The 21,108-nt window shown below is 42.6% G+C and overlaps 1 protein-coding gene across 1 annotated transcript in view; it reads right to left on the minus strand.

Moving 5' to 3' along the window:
- The window catches only part of SLC9A4 (solute carrier family 9 member A4), a 61,749-nt gene extending 41,757 nt beyond the window's left edge, over positions 1-19,992 (minus strand). The window contains exons 1-2 of the mRNA XM_058534382.1: positions 19,737-19,992; positions 14,663-15,126 (exon numbers count right to left, since the gene is read on the minus strand). Of these exons, the coding sequence (XP_058390365.1) occupies positions 14,663-15,126; positions 19,737-19,992 (720 nt within the window). The remainder of the gene's footprint in view (positions 1-14,662; positions 15,127-19,736) is intronic.
- Positions 19,993-21,108: the final 1,116 nt, after the last annotated feature.

The raw sequence follows: 21,108 nt of genomic DNA on the forward strand, positions 1-21,108 counted from the left end.
TGATTTTAGATCTTTCAACTCTTTAATATAAGCACTTAAGCTATATAGTTTCCCCTAAGTACATCTTTAACTGCATGCCACAAATTTTGATATGTTGTATTTTCACTATCATTTGTTAGAGATATTTTCTAATTTCCTCTGTAATTTCTTGTTTGAATCATGGATTATTTAGATGTGTGCTGTTTAGTGTCCAAATATTGGGGTTTTCCTGGATATTTTAATGTAATTTATTTTTAATTTAATTTTGTCATGGGCAGAGAATATACTCTGGTCGCAAGCCTTCTAAATTTATTAAGGCTTCTTTTGTGGTCAAATATATGGTCATTTTTGATGAATATACTATATACACTTGACGGGAATGTTGGGCACAGTGTTCTATAATTATCAATTATACAGGGTGGTTGATGGTGTTCAGATCCTCACTATCTTGCTGATATTTTACCTACTTGTTCTATCATTTCCTAAGAGAAGAGTACTAAAGTGCCCGCAATGATCACGGAATTGTCATTTCCTTCCTTTACATCTGTCAGTTTTTACTTCCTGTAATTAGTGGCCCTATCATTAGGTGTATATACATGCATAATTATTAGATATTCTTGATGAATTGACTTTTTTATCATTATGAAATATTCCTCTTTACTTTTGTAAAAGTTTTATCTTTATGTCTATTGTAACTGATGTTAATATAGCCACACCAACATTCTTATGCTTACTGTTCGCCTGGTGTATCTTTTTGTATCCATTTACTTTCCAGTCATCTGCATCTTTAAAATTAAGTCGTGTTTCTTGTAAATAGAATATATTTGGGTCTTGTTTTATAATCAATTCTGATAATCTCTGGCTTTTAATTGGAGCATTTAGTCTATTAACATTTAAGGTAATTATTCATATGGTTCAATTTAGATCTACCAGGTTATTACTTGTTTTCTAGTTTCCTCCTTTTTTTTTTTGTTCCTTTCCCACATTCACTTTGATTATTTGAATACTTTTTAGTATTCAATTTTAATTTTATTATTGGCCATACTTCTTTGCATTATGTTCACTGGTACTCTACAATACAACATTCTTAACTTTTTACAGGATTTAGGTTAACATTATGCCACTTCACATAAAATAAACTTATAACCTTGTAGATTCATTAAGTATACTGACTTTTAACCATCCTTAAGGACCGAAGTGAGAAAGGTATTTGTCTTCACAATATTAAATCTCCTGGATTCCTGCGACACTGATAACTGAGGACTTAACGACAATTGATCGCATATTTTGTGACTAACAACCCTTCTAGTGTGATAACCATAGTCCCCACCATGCTCACGGCCCTTTGTAAGGGTAACTTCTATGACGTAGCATCTGAGGACAGATTAGCCTTGTGTGGCTACATTGCTTTCAACATGAGAGCTCCCATTCAAGAATAGGAGTAGACAGACCCTTGAGAAGACTGTCCACAGACTGGGGGCTGTGAAGCAGCCTGAGGTAAAAGCTTCTGCCCAGTTATAAGATAAAGCAACTCAATTTTCTGAGAAGTACAGAGAGAATTGTCTAAATGTGGATGAATAGAGAAATACTATGAGACAAATTAAGAGATGATGAGGGGCCGTAAAGAAGTACAAGTTTTGAGCATCAAAAACAGTGAATAATAAAAACTAAGGAGTAGGGGAAAGACAACTGAGTAGATTATGTGGAAGCTAACTGGAATGGGAAGAGAAATGAAAAGATCTATAAAAAAGCAGTGGAATCTGAGCAAGTGACCAAGTGGCATCCATTGTGGGGCTCTGGAGTGACGATGGGATAGTTGTTAGCACTGTTTACCCAATACTTATTTTCCTTCTAAGCACCTGATAGGATTGCAATTCCAGCCTCTACCATATGACTATGCTCGGCCAAGTTTTCAATTGAATGAGTTTTGAGCAGAGGTGATATATGCCATTTATGGGACAGGGAGTTTGCATGCTGAGGTAAGGCCTTCCATAAATCTCTCTTTCCTGCTGGTGCAATGACCAGCAGTGCTCAATACGGTGGCTGCTCTCTGAGGCCAGGATCCTGAGTAACCATGATGAATAGAAGCCTCTGTTGGCCAGAGTAAGACAAGTAGTGTAAACAAGAAATACTCCTTTGTTGTTTTAGGCCGCTGAGTTTTGGAGGGATGTTTATTACCCCAGCATAACCTCGTCCATCCTGACTGTAAGAAAAGATCTGAAATCCCTAAAACCAACTTGGTTCTAGTTATAGCCTTTGTGAGACCTCATTGTAAAGCACTTCCTTTTCCTGGGTTCCTGAGGAGTTTTCTATGAATGGTGTCCTCCCAAAATTCATATGTTGAAGTTCATAAAGAGGTAATTAAGGTTAAATGAGGTCATAAGGGTGGGGCCCTAATCCAATAGGACTGGTGTCCTTACAAGAAAAGAAAGAGACACCAGGAGTGTCTCACCAGAAACCAACCCTGCTGTCACTTTGATCTTGGACTTCCAGCCTCCAAGACTGTGAAAAAATACATTTCTGTTGTTTAAGCCACCCAGTCTGTGGTATTTTGTTATGGCAGCCCTAACGGACTAATACAGGATCTATGTCTTCCTGATCACCTTATGTATCTTTTTAATTAATTCCCATTACTTGAGCTTGCCATAAACTCAGTTCCTTAAAAACAAAAAGCCTAATTAATGACTGACTCTACATACATGCAAAAAGCATTGAAAGTTCACAGTCACAGCACAGTACAATAAAAATTATCTTTACTGTATGTCAGATAGTGGAAAGATACAGAGAATATCATAAAGAAATGGATTCATGGGCTGGCCAGTGGCACAAGTGGTTAAGTGTGTGCGCTCTGCTGTGGCAGCCCAGGGTTCGCCAGTTTAGATCCCGGGCACCCACTGATGCACTGCTTGTCAAGCCTTGCTGTGGCAGCGTCCCATATAAAGTGGAGGAAGATGGGCATGGATGTTAGCCCAGGGCCAGTCTTCCTCAGCAAAAAGAGGAGGATTGGCAGATGTTACTCAGGGCTGATCTTCCTCACAAAAAAAAAAAAAAAGAAAGAAAGAAATGGATTCATCAACGTTACACAGGAAATTAAACAATGAACCCAGTTAATTTTCCATTTTGTTTGAAAGGGCATTGACACATTCGACTCTGTCATACAGCAGTTCCTTGACAAGCACTTGCTCTGACTGTTAAAGAAAATCAACCAAGAAAACCAGCGATTACGTAGCAGGCGCCACATAAAGATTAAAAGACAGAAGGGAAGAGGCTTTCACCTCACTCTTAAAGGAAGGAAGAAGAAGATCCGCATCTCAGGATAGGAAATGAAACATGGGATTCACCAGCTCTCCTAGGTTGATATCCCTGAACATTTGTTGCTTATAACCTCAGAGAACAGAGGCCAGGAAGAGGACCCGAACCGTCGTCGTCAGAAAATTCACTAAAAGGAGAGAAGTGTGAGTGGCAGGATTTTATTGATTTAGGGCACAGCAAAGACGTTTCTTTAAAGAAATCCTTTTCAATATAAAAAGTTCGAAAATTCTTCTCAACTTGAAGAATAGTGGGGAGACGACTGCCATATTTCGGAGCTGCAATGACCACCTACCTGCCAATGGCTCCCAAATATGCATTTCCATTCGATCTCTCTCCCAGGCCCCTGACTCCTGTTTCTAAAACTACTGAAAAATTATTTTCAGTAGTCTGTAGGTATGTCAAACCCAGCGGTTTAAAACTAACCTGATAGTAATTACCCACCCTCACCAACACCTGTTCTCACCCAAGACATTGTCCAAGGAACTGCCCTAGCCTAGCAATCTCTCCCCTCCCTCGCTCCCCACACCAACTTGGAGCAAATGCTCACAGAACTATCTTTCACCATCTGGTGTTAGTACATCTTCATGACAGGAAAAGTAATTCGAAGGCTATTTAACCTCAAAACTTTTTTTTTTTTTGGCTGAGGAAGATTCACCCTGAGCTAACATCTGTGCCTATCTTCCTCTATTTTTAAGTATGTGGACCGCCAATACAGCATGTCTGCTAACAGAGCAGTGTAGGTCCATGCCTGGGAACTGAACCTGGGCCACTGAAGCCGAGCACGCTATACTTAACCACTAGACCACCAGGGCTGGCCCAACCTCAAAACTTTTTAACTCTAAAAGCATACATCACTTGTGATCAGTAGGAATTAAGTTCGCTGAAGACTAGCTCAGTGATTTGCTTCTTCTGAGGTCACTCTGGCATAGAGGAAAGAGCAGTTTCTGACAGAAAGTAGTTGCTCAGTAATATTTTTTTGTGAATGAATGAATGAAGGATGAATAAATGAATGATTCAGATTCAGGGGAACTCTGGCTCAATCAAACAGGACTGAAATTTACTTTTAAATAAAGAAGCTGGATTTCAAGATCTCTCAATTTTCTCCCATACTGTTAGTCTAATACTCGCTAATGACCAAGGCTGATCCTGGGTGGAAAGGAGTGAAGTGTGGATAACCATAGCCCAGAGCCTGGATCAATGGCTTCCTCTCCAACTCATCACCTGGATGTAAAGTTACAGAGTGGGTTTGCACAACAGGTTCTGCTGGATACTGTTCATTTTACATAATCATTGTCAACCGGCTCTTTCAGCCAGCCAGCTCATGGGACTTTTCGCATGATACCGAGCATACATTTTCCGTTTCACAACCCAACACACCCAACACACTCTTGACAATGCACTCAGATGTGTGGTTGGGGGTGGCGGATCGGTTGAAAACCACGGAACTAGGAAGCTCTCTTGGCTGTGTTTGGAGTTCTAGGCTTTTCTCCCAAGTCAGTGATTTCTAGATAATGTGGATTTCTACATAATGTACTATGTAATCTCCCAGGAAATTTCTATGGCTTAAAAGGGCTATAAGAAAATACAGAAGAATAGGTAGGTCTGTGGTTTTGAGTAAGAAGAATAATTTACAAATGAAAAGAAATATGTCAAATGTTCATTGCTAGTGGCTCCTTAAAAGGAGGGACAATGTTTGTTTTCTTCTGCATCCCTGGCACTTAGCGCAGTTGGTGCACAGTGCATGGTTGTTACGGCTTTGAAAGAACTGCTTCTATAGGCTATTCTGTGCTCATTCTGATTATTCCCTAAAGATTTAAAGAGTTTGCTTTTCTCCCTAAGTGTTTCTTTTCCAAATCTATTTCAATAGCTACTCAACCTACCTTCTGACAAAGGAAGGACAACCTGATACCAGTGAGCCTTTGTCTTTTTTCCCTGCCCCTGTGAACTGGAGTGAGTTCTAACCCCCTGTAAGTGGCTCACAGCGTAGGCTGGTTAAAAAGCAATTTGTACAATTCAAACTTCAATCACTCTGTTTCTTCAACCAGAAGAAAATGAACCAAACAAGTGTTTATGAGTAAAATTTGAGGAATTCCAATGAAATAATTGTTGAAGTGTTCCTCTCTGACCCTGCATTGTTTCAGCATGCCTCTGAATTATTAACACACGCCTAAGGAACACATATTTCAAGCTGCTGGTTAACAGCATCTACAGCTTAGACCCCAGACATGCAGGAGGTAAAGGCGTCATTCAGTTGGGGAAGTTTAAGTATCAAATTTGCCTTCTCCATGTTGGGGAACCTCCGAGCCCTCAACATCCTTGTTTGCTGGGATTGACATGAGCTGCCCTCTGCCCCTCATTTCTCCCATCTCCTCCCACCTCCCCAACCTGGTTCAAGTGTCATCCCAAGCTATTTGTGTGTGTTGCCACATGCACACACACACACACACACACACAGTGGGGCCCCACAGCCAGCACCCTATCTCACTGCCGATAGCAGCTGTGGGCTGAGGAGAAGCTCACCAGGCAAACCTCCAAATGCTTTGATGAGAGTGTATGTCTGAAACAAATGCCTGGGTTCTGAGTGGGCATCGGAACCTGCCCTCCCCCATGGCGGGTAAGAAGCAGCCCTGAGAGAGACATTGCACAGCTCAGGTGCACTTTCTGAGCCATTGCCAGGGGCGAAGTTCACTCCCTTGTCACCTGAAGCCACCCAACCAAGGCTGCATGGCCCTCTCTGAGGTTTAGGCCTTGTCCCCATTTCTATGCCCACAGACACCACCCAGATTGCCTCTCTTGTGTGGAACCTCCTTTCAAATACAGGAAGGCATTTCTCATCACCTACCGTGTGCCAGGCGTCCACGTGTCTTATTACATATCATCCTCAAAACCACTCTCTGAGGTCAGATCAATCATTCTCATTTTCCACGTGGAGAAGCAGAGGCACAAAAGGATTGAGTCACCTGCTCAAGGTCACACAACTTGTAAGGTTCACATCCTCTTCATACCCTGAGCTCCCTACATTCTTGGCCAGAAGAAACTGTCTACGTGTAAAGGTACCTGGGGCCTCTCACCTCCTATCCTAGGAACCTCAATAAAATGAAAGGAAATAAGGAGACACAAAGAGGACAAGAAAAATTTGCCTCCCGCTCCCCGCTAAAGAGTCTGTTCAAGTTTGTGTACAGCCCTTCTCCAGGAAAAGCTGAGACTGCAAAGTCCAGACAGATGGACAATACGAATGTGGCACCACTTAGGACGTGAGGAGAGCTCTGTGGCTCAGAAACGCCCAGGTAGAAAAACTTCTGTTAATAACACTATTATTAACTGATTCCGACACCAATTCCGTTGTGTGTGTTTTGTTCCCAACACCACCAAGCAATTAACTCAATTCCACAGGTTAAGGGCTCAGTCCTTCAAGACTCTTCTGCCCACTTCAGATGCCAATCGCAAGTCCAGGTTGTCACCTGTGATTCTGACCAACTGGCTATAGAACAGAGGTTCCAATGACCCCCTCCTTGGCTTCAATTAAGTAGCTAGAGCAGCTCACAGAACTCAGAGAAACACTTTACTTACCAGATTACTGGTTTACTGTAAAAGGACATAACTCGGGAACGGCCAGCTTGAAGAGATGTGTAGGGCAAAATATGGGGAAAGGCCGTGGAGATGCCACACCCTCTCCAGGTGCCCCTCTCCTCTCCACCTGTTCACCAACCAAGAAGTTCTCCGAACTCAGTCAGTTTGGGTTTTTATTGAGGCTTCATTACGTAGGCATGATTGATTAAATCATTGGTCATTGGTGATTAAACTCAACCTCCAGCCCCTCTCCCCTCCCAGGAGGTCATGGGGGGAATTGAAAGTTCCAACCCTCTAATCTCATGGTTGGCTCCATGGCAACCAGCCCCCATCCTTAGGTAACCTAGGGGCTTTCCAAAAGTAACTTCATTAACATAACAAAAGACACTTTTATCATTCTCATCACATAGGAAATTCCAAGGGTTTTATGAGCTCTGTGCCCTGAATGGGGATGAAGACTAAATATATATTTCTGATTATAAATCATAATATCACAAACATCAAACACTCTGTACTCACCCTGTGCCAGGCACTATTTTAAATGCTTATGTGTATCAACTCATTTTCACCCTCACACAACCTGATCTCCATTTTACAGACAAGAAACTGAGGCCCAGAGGAGTTAAGAACTCACATGAAGTCACACAGTGTGCAAGTAGTGAAGTCAGGACTTGAACTAAGGCATATGGCCGCTCTGTCCAGGCTCCTGGCTACACGTGACTGCCTCTTGAATGGGATGTTATTGGACCCCTTTAAGGCAGGAAAATATAAACCAGAGAGAATCACGAAGAAAAATTCACCCCCAAATGAAAGTTTTTTTAAATCTTTCCCAAATGAATCACAGCTTCCTCTGTGCTGCTCCCTATGGTCCTAGCTTGGTTTGAACTCGCCATCTCATTCTCACAGCTAGCGGGGGCCATGATTGTCCCTCTGCCATTGAGTGGTCACCTGATGGGTCAGAGGCACACAGTTCACCTTCACATGCCCAGTGCCCAGGACAGCACAGGCGTGGACAGGTGCTCCATGAAGGTGTGGGAAGGAAGGAGACTGGGACTCTTCTCTCCCAGCACGCCTGCCCCTGGTTTCATCGTACCTCTAGCATGTAGGCTCAGGGAGCAATTCTGAAGTTCGCCGGTGGCACTTTGTAGGAGGGAGAACACCCCAGTTTGCTCACAGCCTCCCTGACAAATACAAATTCCAATGGAGTGTCACTCTTGGGAGGAGGGCTGTGGTCACCAAGACGGGCAGGATTTGCAGGTGGGCCCCAGGGCCAGCACAGCCTCTGCACAGCCTCTCCTCAGCCCCATCACTCCCTCCCTCATTCATTTATTCACTGTCTCTGAAGCATTCTCTCCTGCATTACAGTCATTTACTCTGCACCCCCGGCAACACTCAGGGCTACGTGCTGGGTCCTGTGATGATGGCAGGAGCTGCTAGGAGAGAAATCACGAGGATCAACAGCAGCTAATTAGCAAAGTCAGGCTGCTAAAGGGATGGAAAGATGAGAGGAGTACAGGGCAAAGGAATTCTAGCATGAGGGATCAAGAAATTTAGGATCTAAGGCCAGCAACAAGAAGGCATAATAAATAGAAGGACAAATTGAATGAAAGGTAAAAGGTCTCTGCTAAGAAACCATTGCTATTGATTGCTGTCTGGGAAAAGCAGCCCGAGGATAACTCTTCACCATATCTTCTGGATATCGAGCCACAAAGAATAAACTATATTTAATAAATAAATTACTTCTTTGACAGCCTGTGTCTTTATAATAAAAACAACAATGAGGAAACTTAAGCACATGGAGATCTGGTAACACATTTGAGAGGCTCCAAGGCCCAAGAAGTGCCAGTACAGAGACGTGAGCCCACACGTCAGGTCCAGGGGTCTCTGCTCTTGACCACTACATACTGTCCCTTCACAGAATAGGGACGACAGTCCCCGCCACATTAGGTTGTTATGAGGCTCGAATAAGGAAAAGTACATACAGCACCCTTCAATGTGACTGGTTGGCCCAAGGTCTGTGCTCAGAAATTTTAGTCGACCTCTCTCTACCATTCTCTCATTCTAGTAGTCCTAGGGGGTGGACTACGGCGTCAGCAAGACGCCAAGTGAAGATATCACTAAGGGAAGGAGAGAACCAGAGGAAAAGAAACTGGGAGGGCGAGAGGGAGACGTGAAGGAACAGTGTAGAGTATCAGTTAGGAGAAGAGATGCTCTGGAGCCGGGCTGCCTGAATCCAAATCTCAGCTCTGGCCGGTCCTGGTCTTTTGGATCTCTCAGAGGAGGGGGCGGGGGGAGGTGTGTGGACCTCTCAGAGGAGGGAGAGGGGGGGAGGTGTGTGGACCTCTCAGATGAGTGGGAGGAGGGGGAGATGTGTGGATCTCTCAGATGAGTGGGAGGAGGGGGAGATGTGTGGATCTCTCAGATGAGTGGGAGGAGGGGGAGATGTGTGCACCTCTAAGATGAGTGGGAGGAGGAAAGAGATGGCGAGAGATGGGAAATGATAGAAACCTTGGTGGCGTCACCTGGTTGCTCATTCAACAAGTTGATCCAGGAAAACCAAGGAAGAATGTAATGTATGAACAATCTGCCTACAGTAAATGAGGTAGTGCCACATTTAAAACCAACTGCCTCTTAAGGCAACCAACCATCATGCCATGTTCGTAAGTTGGTGTAATATAAGGATAACAGCCAGCATTCGTGGAGTACTCACTACGTGCTAGGCACTCACTGTACTAAGAGCTGAATATGAGTTTTCCAGTGACCCTATGAGCTAAACAATATCATCACCCCAACTGGACAGAAATGAAGCACAGAGATGATCAGATTCTTTCCTGGAGCCACACATTGGACTCAGCCAATCAAGCTAGCTCTGATTTGGAGGAGCACTGGCTTCACTACTAACTGGGCATAAGCCCAGTCTCCTTATTGGTAACACATGGGTTCTCTCCTGTCCCTCCCAGCTCCATGAGTTGGAAATTCAAAAGGGAGAAATAAAAGGAAAGAGATTGGAATGAGACAGACCTGAGCACCCATGTCCAGTCTGTGACTGACCAGGCAGTATGCCCTTGTTCAGTTTATTTTAACTTCCTTTGCCTTATTTTCTTCCTCTGTGAAATGTGGGTATTAATTCATACCTCATAGAAAAATCTAAGGATTTAATAAAATAATAAATGTAAAAGTGATCCCATACAGGACCTAGTATACTAGGATATAGTAGCTGTACCTCTCTTCTTGCTGTGATTTTAGCCATGAGATTCAACTGTGGATACTAGTTATCATTTTAAAACTATTTGGTTTGCTCTCTGTTCTCTGTGCCTACCATTAACGGTATGTTCTGGTGATAAGAGCCACAACCTAAAACATGCAGCGAAAGGGAGAAATCAGGGGGACAAGAGACCTAGAGAATCAGATTCATTGCTATCACAGCAGTTCTGGAGCAACTCCTTCTTTTCAGTGAGAAGGCAGCTCTTTAGTGGTTAAAGATCTGTACAGTTGTCACATGTAACCCACTAATCATAGATCACTTTCTAGATGACTCACACTTTCCACTGAAAGACTTTGCTTGCGACTCTTGCCCCTAAGAAGGCTCCTTCCTCAATGAAAGGGTGAGTTCAAGGCCTTTGGCTCAAAATACAACTGGACTGCATTAAATACCAGTTGCTTTCAAGCTGCTTTCTAAATCTAGCCCTGGAGCGTCTCTGGTTTCACATAGGGACGCGGAAGTGCCCCAGCACACACTTAATACTCACTGTGCTGTGGGTGACCACGGAGTGACCCAGGAGTGACGTGTGGGCAACCCCCCTGGAGCCAACACAACAGAAACTTCGCCCACTGGAGGTCACAGCAATGTCCTCAGCAGATACTCTGGACACTTGAATATTATAATTTTATTTTGAAATTATCCTTTCAAAAAACGTCCAAGTGGAAGCAATTAAACTTTGGGAAAGTCAAACAAATGCTGCTAGCAAACAAACCCCAACCAGAAACCAAGCTTTGTTTGGCTCTAGATGTAAAATCTAGGCAAAATCCGGGTGAGGTCAGATTCGCAAGCTCAGCCGCAGCACCAAGGAGACAGCAGAGTCAAATGCTTTCATTGGTAATTAATAAACACTATTTCGCAGAAAGAATTTTTGTAGATTGTATCATAGAGTTCCCAATGAAGAAACAATGTGTTCTGTGAAAATTAAAGAGTTGGTATTTAGAAAGTCATTTCTAGACTTCTCTAATAATTTGTGAAGGACAGGGTGAATAATTACCTCAGAATGGGCTGCCAGGAGGTGGCCCTGATGTTATCACAGATAAACACTCTCAATGGCATTGCCAGTAGTAGGCGTTACAGTAAGTAAAAAACCTCAAAGAACTTGGATATTAGTGAAATAAGATTGTGTCTGGGAGATGAACTATGAAATGAAAGCATCATGGCTCAGAGGGGCTGCCTTAGGAGATGGAACAGATGTCCAGCCAAGGACACTTACTCCATTGTAACAAAACCAAAAGTTTTGGATTTCCTAATCTAATCCCCCTGGACCTAATCTAGCCCAGTCTAAGGAGAGGGGTGCAGTCCTTGTTCTAGCTGTATCATCATTTAGATCAAGATACATCGGCTTCTCTCAACCTAAAGGCAATAAACCAGTGGTTCTCAAATGTCAGCAGTCATCAGAGGTGTTTGTTAAAAATACAGATTCCAGGGGGGCCGGCCCAGTGGCACAGCAGCTAAGTGCGCACGCTCTGCTTCGGCAGCCCGGGGTTCCCTGGTTCAGATCCCAGGCGCACACCGACGCACTGCTTGTCAAGCCATGCTGTGGCGGCGTCCCATATAAAGTACAGGAAGATGGGCACGAATGTTAGCCCAGGGCCAGTCTTCCTCAGCAAAAAAGAGGAGGCTTGGCATTGGATGTTAGATCAGGGCTGATCTTCCTCACAAAAAGAAAAAAAAATACAGATTCCTAGGCTTGAGTCCCAGAGAATCTGGGTCAGTCGGTCTGGGATGGGGTTTGGACATCTGAATACTCACCAAGCTCATCAGGGTGATTCTGAGGCACGTGCTTGAGGGTCACACTCTGAGAAACTAAATATCTGAACCCATGGCAGTCTGGAATCTAGGCGCCCCTGGCAACTTCCCGACAACTTGGCCTTTGGTGAAGAAAGTACGTGCAGGCCTCATGACTCTAGTATCTTGCTCAACAGTTAGAGATTCTCATCGTGAACAGACAGATTGACTTCTGTCTTCAAGTACAGGCCTCCTTCACTTGGTCAACCTACCCTGGATGTCTTGGATTACTTTTCAAGAGCCTTTTCCCCTCTGTACTATCTATTTTTGCATAAAACCCTCATGATAAAATATTGTGTGCCAGATGAATTAACTAATTAACTGTAAAACGGGGGAAATAAGAAACATAATATTTGCAGGTTCTTTGGTTAGGCACAATCTCCAAAAGCAAAATATCACACCCAGAGGCAATAAAAGAGTGTGTTAGTGGGTTTGGCATCATAAAAATTTAAAACTGTATATGATAAAAGACACCATAATCTAAAAAATTTTAAGTGACAGAATGGAAGAAAATATTTGCATTTTACGTAATATTCAAAAGTTTAGATAATTTAATGAGTTTCTACAAATCAACGTGTCATTCTAAGGAAAAATGGACAAGACACAATATTTGTATACAATAATTGGGACATACTTATGACAAAATTATTCATTGTTTATACGAAATTGAAATTTAAGTGGGTGTCCTGTATTTTTTTTAAGTCTAGCAACCCTCACAGGACATGAACTTCCAATTTACAGTGTGAGAAACACTAATGATCCACAATCATTGAAAAGATGCTTGCAATCATCATGCTAATTAAAACAAACATGAGTAATCCTTTTTTTGTTCATTAGATTGGAAAATATTAAGAAAACAATATCTCTTGTTGACAGTACAAGGAAAACTGCACTCAATACACTGTCTATGGAAATGTAAGCCCATAAAGACTTTCTGGAAAATCTTGGCAGCTGTGATGTAAGGACTAAAATTCAGGTCCAATAATACTTGCTACCTTGACATTTGGTAAAACTGTGAGGGTCTTGAATGGCCTAACTGCAAGCTCCCCTCCCCAGTCTGACCCCATGGATAAAGTCCTCCAGCCAAATTACGCTCCTTATCAAGGGGACCAGGTACAGTTCCTGCTTATCCCTGAGTATTGTGTGTGAGCCCCCTGCCAGTCCCTGGAATTAGTCAAGCAAGCCAATCACGTCATCCCGTGGGAACCAGGAAGCACCCCATCCTCTTAATACTGCAAAACCTGCCTCCCAAACCACTGGTTGTTCCCTCTGTTCCTGAGTGCAGCCCCCATGTGGCTCCGCATGGGTGTGGTGTCCTCCTTCCCGGGCTGGGAGTGTACGTGATTAACAAACTGTTATTGATCCATCTGTCTAGTGTCAGGTGTCACTCCATAACCCTAGCTCAGAATCCCTCCTTCATCAATTGGGTGAAAAGGAGGTGATTAAAACAGAAGCAACCTTCAAATTTTTAAATATACCTGCTTTTTAACCCAGAAATTTCACTTCAAAGAATATATCCCATAAAAATATTCACAAATTCAAAAAGAGATGCACACATAAACAAGACTTTCCATTACAACATTGTTTTAAAAGTGAAATATTGCCAATAACCTGAATATCAATCCATCAGGAAATGGTTAAATAAATTATTGTAAACGTAATCTGTGAAATACTATGCAACAGCTGAAAAGACCTAGAAAGAATTCCAAGACTTGATACATCCAAGCAACACAGATAATATAATCCCATCCAATTTATGTAAAGTAATATAATCTACATCTGCGTATATATATATGCGTGTGCATATAATAAAGATGAGGAGGGAAAACCCCCAACTGAACAAAGGGGTCACCTCTTGCATAGAGAGTGAGGAGCGGGACAACGGCGGCTTTTGTGTTCTTATGCTGTACAATTTTGTACTGTGTGAGTCTTTTACATTGAAAATGCATTCTAGTATTACTTATGTGATGTGATATAAATTTTAAAATAAGAAAAGTATATCAAAGTATATCTAAAAAGTCTCATGGACTAACACTTGGTGAAGGTTTGTAGTAAGGTAAAGAAACTGAGCAATGAGATGACTAATCAGGAAAATTCCAGCGTCTCCAGCCAAAGACATTTCTTGGGCCTTTAATGTTACCTGTTGATCTAGCCTGTAAGTCGTTCTTGACTTCTCTCCAGAAGGACTCCTAAGCAAAAATGCCTCTTTCACGTTTTCTGTATGAGCCATGCAATCGAGACTGATGTACAAGCTAATGCATTTTTGCAAATCCTGTCATCTCTCTTCCTACCCCTATCTTTTATTTAACTTCATCATCTAATGTATCACATTGAAAAAAAAAAGCATATAAAGGGAATGAGAGTGAGGTCTGCTGAATGTGAGAAAATAAAAACATAAGTACTGCTCGTCCTAGTATGAAAACCCAGAAGAGCCTTTAGCAACAGCTTCTGCTTGCTAACTGAAAGACGGAATTTAACTAAAGAATTATATGTTCTCTCTTCTTTTTCTCTCTTTAAAGAAGCTAGTTGGCTAGTGAATGACAAACAGTGTTAGTGAGCAATTATGCACACAACACAGATCCTAAGGGAAATCGCCAGAACTTGGGCCACACTGCGCTGACCAAAGCCTATCTCCATCCTGCTGTGGCCCAGTCCTGCTCAGCCTTTTCCATTAGTTCTGAGGACAGACTCCTATCCCCAGGCACACCCCAGACCCCTCATCTCCCTGGGGACGCGTCATTGACATCTCACCACAGTAATGCCATCATTGAGAAGGGCCTCCCCAAAGATCATCATATAGAGCGGCTCGTTCACACGCGCCTCCTCGAACACAGCCAGCACAGCCACCGGGTCCACGGCTGAGATCAGGCTGCCAAACAGCAGGTTCTGAAGCAGGTTGACGTCGCTGAGGCCAAAGGCCTTGATCTGGCAGATGAGGTAGAGGGAGAGGCCAATGCCAAAGGCGTTGATCAGGGCCCCCAGACATGCCCACCACAGGATGGAGCCGATGTTCTCAAAGAAGGGCCGGGTGGGCATAAAGTAACCGCCCTCCAGGACAATGGGTGGAAGGAGATATAAGAAGTAGATGCTCGAATCCATGACCGGAGGTGATTTGTGGTCGGTGCCAAAGATGATGGCACCCACCAGAGCCCCAACGGTGATAAGGAGGCAGCTTTCCGGCATGAGGCCTGGCAATCTGTGGTAAAGATGGAAGCCTATGGAAGAACAGAGATCCACATTTAGATGTTTGCAAATAAAACAGTTCTGGCCACTAAGATCCCAGGAGATGAGTGTACAAGAGATCTTTCAAAGTTAAGCAGATGGGGCCTTGGCCAAGCTGGCTGGCATCTCTGGGCCTCAGCATCCCATCTGCCGCAGGATCTGGGAGTGTTGCGGGGGCTTTAAACAAGATCAAGTGCTTAACATGCCAGGTCCAGCCTGCTAGTCCCCTTCCCCTTCCTCTTTTCTGCTTTCCCATCTTACAGGGATCCGAGAGGCACATTAGAGAAGAGGAGAGAAGAGGGTGGAACTCTTCCGCACTCATGCAAAACCCACCTTTAAAGCCCATGCAGTCGATCACAGTCACTTAAACCTCAGCTTGTTCCAAACTTACCTTACCTCACTTCCCTCTCCACCAACAAACAAACAAACAAAAATTGAGTCCTTTAATTTTGTTTCCCTTATTTAACCAATGACATTGCATCCAGTCAGGCACTTAAGAGGGAAATCAAGTCACATTCTCATGAAGCCCTTGCTCCATCACCTTTGCCCCTGCAGACAGTCAGCTCCCCATTTCGTCACTTATGTCTCTCATTAGCTGCCTTAAAGACCATCCCTTCCTCTCCGTTTCTACAGCCACTGTCTTTTTGAGGGCCTCCCTACTTCGCATCCTAATTACTGCATTGTCGTCCTGATCTCTTTCCTCATCCTCAAGCCCCCGGTCCATTCCACATCCTGCGGCCAGATGACTTTTCTACACCACAAGTATCTGATTGTCTCATTCCCCACCTAAGACCCTGAAGGCACACAGAGCATCTCATGGATTTTACACTGACGGTATTTGTTAAGCATCCCTGTGCCAAGACCAACCCACTGGCAAGTATTGTGAGGTGGAGGACCAAACATGTTTTCTACAATTCCAACTGTTGACAAAATTTTAGACATAAGATATTTACAAGTAAGAATATAAAAACAATACAATGTATAAGTATATAATGCCATGCATATTGAATATATCAACAAATATGATAAGAGATCAGAGCACAGGGGGTCACCCTGGGGCTCTCTCCTAGTCAATATTTCACACACCCTGCACTATCTTTATACATCCCACAATCCAACATTATAGTCAACCACAGGCCTTTTCATCCTGCAGGCCCTCTTCCTTGTCTTCGTATACTGTTATTGCTGCCTGGATTATCCTTTTCTTCAACCTATTTTGGTCCTGCTCAGTCTTTGAGGTTAAGATTTTGCCAAGCACTTCCCGAGGAAATAATATGTCTTCCTCTGAATTATTATAACATTTTGTCTGTAACTGTCTAATAAGAATGATCTTTTTCTACCGTTTTTTGTGCATGACTTGTCTCTCCTACTAATCTCTAAACTCCTCAAACACTGGCAGAATGATATACTTCTTTATATCTCCCCAAAGCCCTTAGCAAGTTGTCATTTCCCAACAGCTGGTCTATTTGCTGAAAGAATCTACAAGTTAATAAATGAATGAATGAACAGGTTAAATGTTCATCAGAGAAGCTTTTACATGGGAAACAGAAGTTGAACAGGTTATTGAAGAATGAGTAGGGCTTACACGGTTGAACAACACAATGGAAGATATTTTAGGCGGGGAGAACTCCAAGAAACAAGAAGAGAGACAAGATGGCCCAGTCAGATATTTGACGTTCATTGAGGAGATCCACCTGCCTGGAGCAAATTTTGAATTGGAAAGAGCGTTGGAAAAAGAGTCGGAAGATGATTTTGAGCCAAATAACGGAGGGCCTTGAAGTCAAGGCTAAGGAGTATAGGCTTGCTCCCATGGGCCATAGAGAGGCATTGAATGTCTCCTTAGGAATTTTTAGGTTCAGCCATCCAATGAGCATGTGGGTTTCCCTGCCCACAGCTTAGAACTTCTCCATTCACTATCAGCAGGCAGGTGATTACAATGGAGTATCGCTAGTATCAAGCGACACTATTCCAAACCACAAGCCTGGCCCACTGGCTTCAAGACTAGCTTAAATTCTCCTTCTAGAGTCCTGCTCTCTCCATTTCCTAATGACACCTTTGTCCTCCCTCTCCTCCTCCTCCTCCTCCCCCTTCTCTCCTCCTACTTCCTCTCCTCCTCCTCCTCCTCCCTCTTCTTCTTCCTCTTCTCCTTCTTCTCCTACATTCTCCTTTTGCATTTAGTGCTTGTTTTAACCACACTGAACTTTTTAATATGTAAAATAGGTGCAAGAGCCCATAGTGTGATTTTCTCAGGCCCTGTGTCTCCCCAGTTTGGTCCTGTTTCCACAAATCGAGTTTCCTGAAATGGATCCGACACGTACCTGCCTTAAGCCGAGTTGCATCTACACAGCAGTAGCATGAAGAGGCTTCATGCCTGTGAACAGGGCACTGTAAAGGGACATTCTATGTGCATTTCACATTTCACAACTCTCTCCCCTTTCACAATTGACAATAAAGTCAGTTACTTTGAGATTTTACAGTTCCAGTGTCTGAAACTTAAATGGCACAAATAACAAAGTCCTGCCTGAAAGTCAAAGATGGCCCTACAATTCTATTCTGCCCAATGATTCAAGGAACATCTTTTTATAATGTTCCAAGAAGTGAAACTAAAATAAAAAATAAACAAAAGTCTGAGGTGACTTTGTATTATCTTTGTTCTGTAATATCATTCTTTTATAACATGTAGAGTTTAGTGTTTTAAAAAGGATTGGGGACAGTTGTAATGTTTTTCTGTCAGACAGTGCTGGATTTGACTTTAAACTAAGGTTTTAAACTAAGTTTCTTGAGGGCAGGGACCACGGTCATTCACACATATTGCATGGGCATTCAATAAATGTGTCTTGATAGAATGACTGAATAAAAGAATAATAATAGTAATGATTATTAATTACATTTTGATTCAAGTTTTATAATATAGAATCTAACAAATCTATATGGGTTCCTTACGTGTTAAAGTTTTATGCCATTTTTTTTTGCCGGAGGTGACTGAGGTGACATATAAAACTATGAGCTCAGCACAAACAATGCTTCTAAAGAACAATTTATGCTTTATGCAAATATAAAGCCAAGATAAAATATATCTTTTCTGCATTGAGATGTTTACTGATATAGAATGTAAGCCTCTTTTCCATTAGAAAATACTTATCTGAACCAAAAGAGGTCTTAGAAATAATTTCACAGGTGAACAAACTGAGACTTAGAAAGACAAAGTGACTAGCTAGTCAGCAACAGATCTAGTTTCCTGATTCCCAGACCAACTTCACCCATTACTGTAAAAAAGGAAAGGAGTGGGCGGCCAGAATCTCTGTCATTGCTTACAAAGGAAAACTCAAAATGCATATATACGATCACATTGAATGTTCTCCGAGTCCATGTGGTTGCATGAAAGGTATTAGACCCCTAGCTCTGAATTGAGAATATTATCCCTTTAGAAAGCCATTTTACCTGAGCACTTTTTAGAAATAATGTGAGACACTTTGTGTAATTTAATCATTTGACAAATCACACAAGTGTTCTTCAAGCTAACAACTTCCATTCAATCTTCACACCTTACTAGCTCCAAATGAACAGTAGTTATGAAGGAGCAACTGATGAATACACCAGTACCCCCAACATCCGTGGGGAGGGAGCAAGATGAATAGACAGAGCCCACAGTCCTGATGCCAAGGAGTTAACTGCCAGATCTCATGGCTCAACCCATATTTCACACCCATTCTAGAGGAAAAATGTAAATAAGCATCAAAATGTTTCACAGATTCTATCCCAATACAGCAATTTATCTACTCAAATAAAAAAGTTCATTACTGAGGTAGAGGAGATGTTATGCTTAATAATTGAGATAATTGTATCAGTTTTCCACTTTGGAATAAGCTGGTTTTAAGGCAACAAGGGGTGGAGATAGGGATTAAATGGTCAGAGCGTAAACCATCACTTTAGTTTTTGGCCCAAAGAACTCTGATTAGAATTTAGACCATTAACTTGAATTCACCTTATTTCACAAGGGAAACCAGAGATGCCCCACTGGTTCCATTTGGCTCAGGTGTAAACCAATATTTTACTGACAGATATCATCTCATATGCCCCCGTATCCCATCACAGAGTGATATAAGAGTCGTCTGTGGTTGTCTTGTTCCTTGCTTTCTGCCAATTTGCAAGGAGCACGTGCCACTTATAAAGAATAAACAATGGGAGTCGTTGATGAAGCCCAAGGTTACATGGCCGAGAATTAAGGAAGAATTTTATGTGGTTCCTGAAATTTCCAGTGAGCATCATTCTAAGGTCTACACGTCTTACTCTCTATTTTTTAAAGCATAGAACTCGAGATTTTTACATGCCAAATAATGTCACATGGTTGCCACCCTGAAACGAAAAGAAATCAAAACAACCCATGATCCAGAAGTATGATTTTAAATTTCAAAGCACAATCCTGAAGTATTAAATGGCTTCATAAAAAGCAAAATGACTTTCCCTTGACTCCACGGTACAGAATTTTTGATGTCATAGCAGTAACAGTTAAAATCCACTTAGCTCACTGACCAGAAGGCATTTTCACATACATTATCTTATGTGGAAAACTACTCCCACAACCAGGTGTTTGGGGACTTACCTATTTTTGCAAGGGATGCTAGAAGTATCCAGAGGGTGACCTCATAAGGAATTTGCACGTAGTCATAATCCAGTGCAAAAACAGCTATCTTCTCATCTGGCTCTGAGCTGGCAGCAGCAAACTGAACATTAGGTTCACGCTGGGCAGTGGAATTTGTGAATTCATTCACATCAGAAGATGCTTCAGAACACTTGAGGGCCACTAGCAATAGCAACCAATTCCAAAGACCGAAAGGTACAAACCCCTGAAAACCCATGCTGTGGACTTATCCTACCTTGTGTGCCGTTACGCGCACACATCTGAAGTGAGGAGAGTTTCTAGAGAGCAGTGGTATCCACGTGGGTCAAAGGCAATATACGTACAGTCCATGGGTCCTTCCAAGAAGAGTCCGAGAGTGCCATTGAGTTCTGAGTATAGATGTTTTCAAATCGTCATTAGAGGATTTGTGTTCAGGCAACACAGCTTCTGGCTCAAATGCAGTCAGTCATTCAATAGACTTGTCAAAACCCAGGGAACTGCCTGTGTGACGTTCATCCAACCATGATTTGAAAAACAATTTATGAAGAGGAAAATATCTCTTCATTCGAAATTGTTTCCTCACTTCACTGCACGCTGGTTTCATCTTGTGAGTGAAATTAAAAAGGACACCATTGTGCTCATTCCAGATATCAGTGGAGTCCTTCTAACTAGGAAGGGAATCCTTCTCTCTCTACCAGATCCCAGTAAGGAGCTACCTATCCTGCACCTGCTCCTTCTCTCCTCCCCGTGCTCTCTCACTTGTTTTGAATGGTCGAGGCTGCAGGTAGCTCTTGAGCTACGCTTAATTATTTGTTGTGATTTGACTTTTGTAATGAAACGCTTTCCCTGAGTGTTCTCCAAAGGTTACACTTCTGACACCTAGTGGGCAGCCGCAACACAACACCTTAGCATGTTTAATGACGAACAATTAATATGACTATGTAATTATCATCCAAATCAGGGCTTGTGAGTAAAGAAGAGCTATTACTAATTATGCCAGAGTTTGGAAGATGGCCATGTAGGAGGATCCTGAACTCACCTCCTCCCACATATGCAACAAACCTATAAATACCTGTGGAACAATTTCCTCTGAGCGAGATCTGGAAACTGGATGAAAAAAACCTCCACAACAAGGGACAACACAGAGAAGGGGGAAGAGACAGAGATGCAAACCTTCTGAGGAAAAAACCACACCCTAGCTGTGGCACTTCATGGTAGAAAGCGATCTCAAAGGTACAGAGTTTTCCCGGAGGAGCAGGGGATTCAAGATCCCACATTAGGCATGCAGCCTTTAGATCTAGCACAAGAGAGACAAGATCTCAAAATATGTGGCTTTGAAAACCAACAGGGAATA

The sequence above is a fragment of the Diceros bicornis genome, chromosome 40 (genome assembly GCF_020826845.1).
Source record: "Diceros bicornis minor isolate mBicDic1 chromosome 40, mDicBic1.mat.cur, whole genome shotgun sequence".
Classification (NCBI taxonomy): Eukaryota; Metazoa; Chordata; class Mammalia; order Perissodactyla; family Rhinocerotidae; genus Diceros; species Diceros bicornis.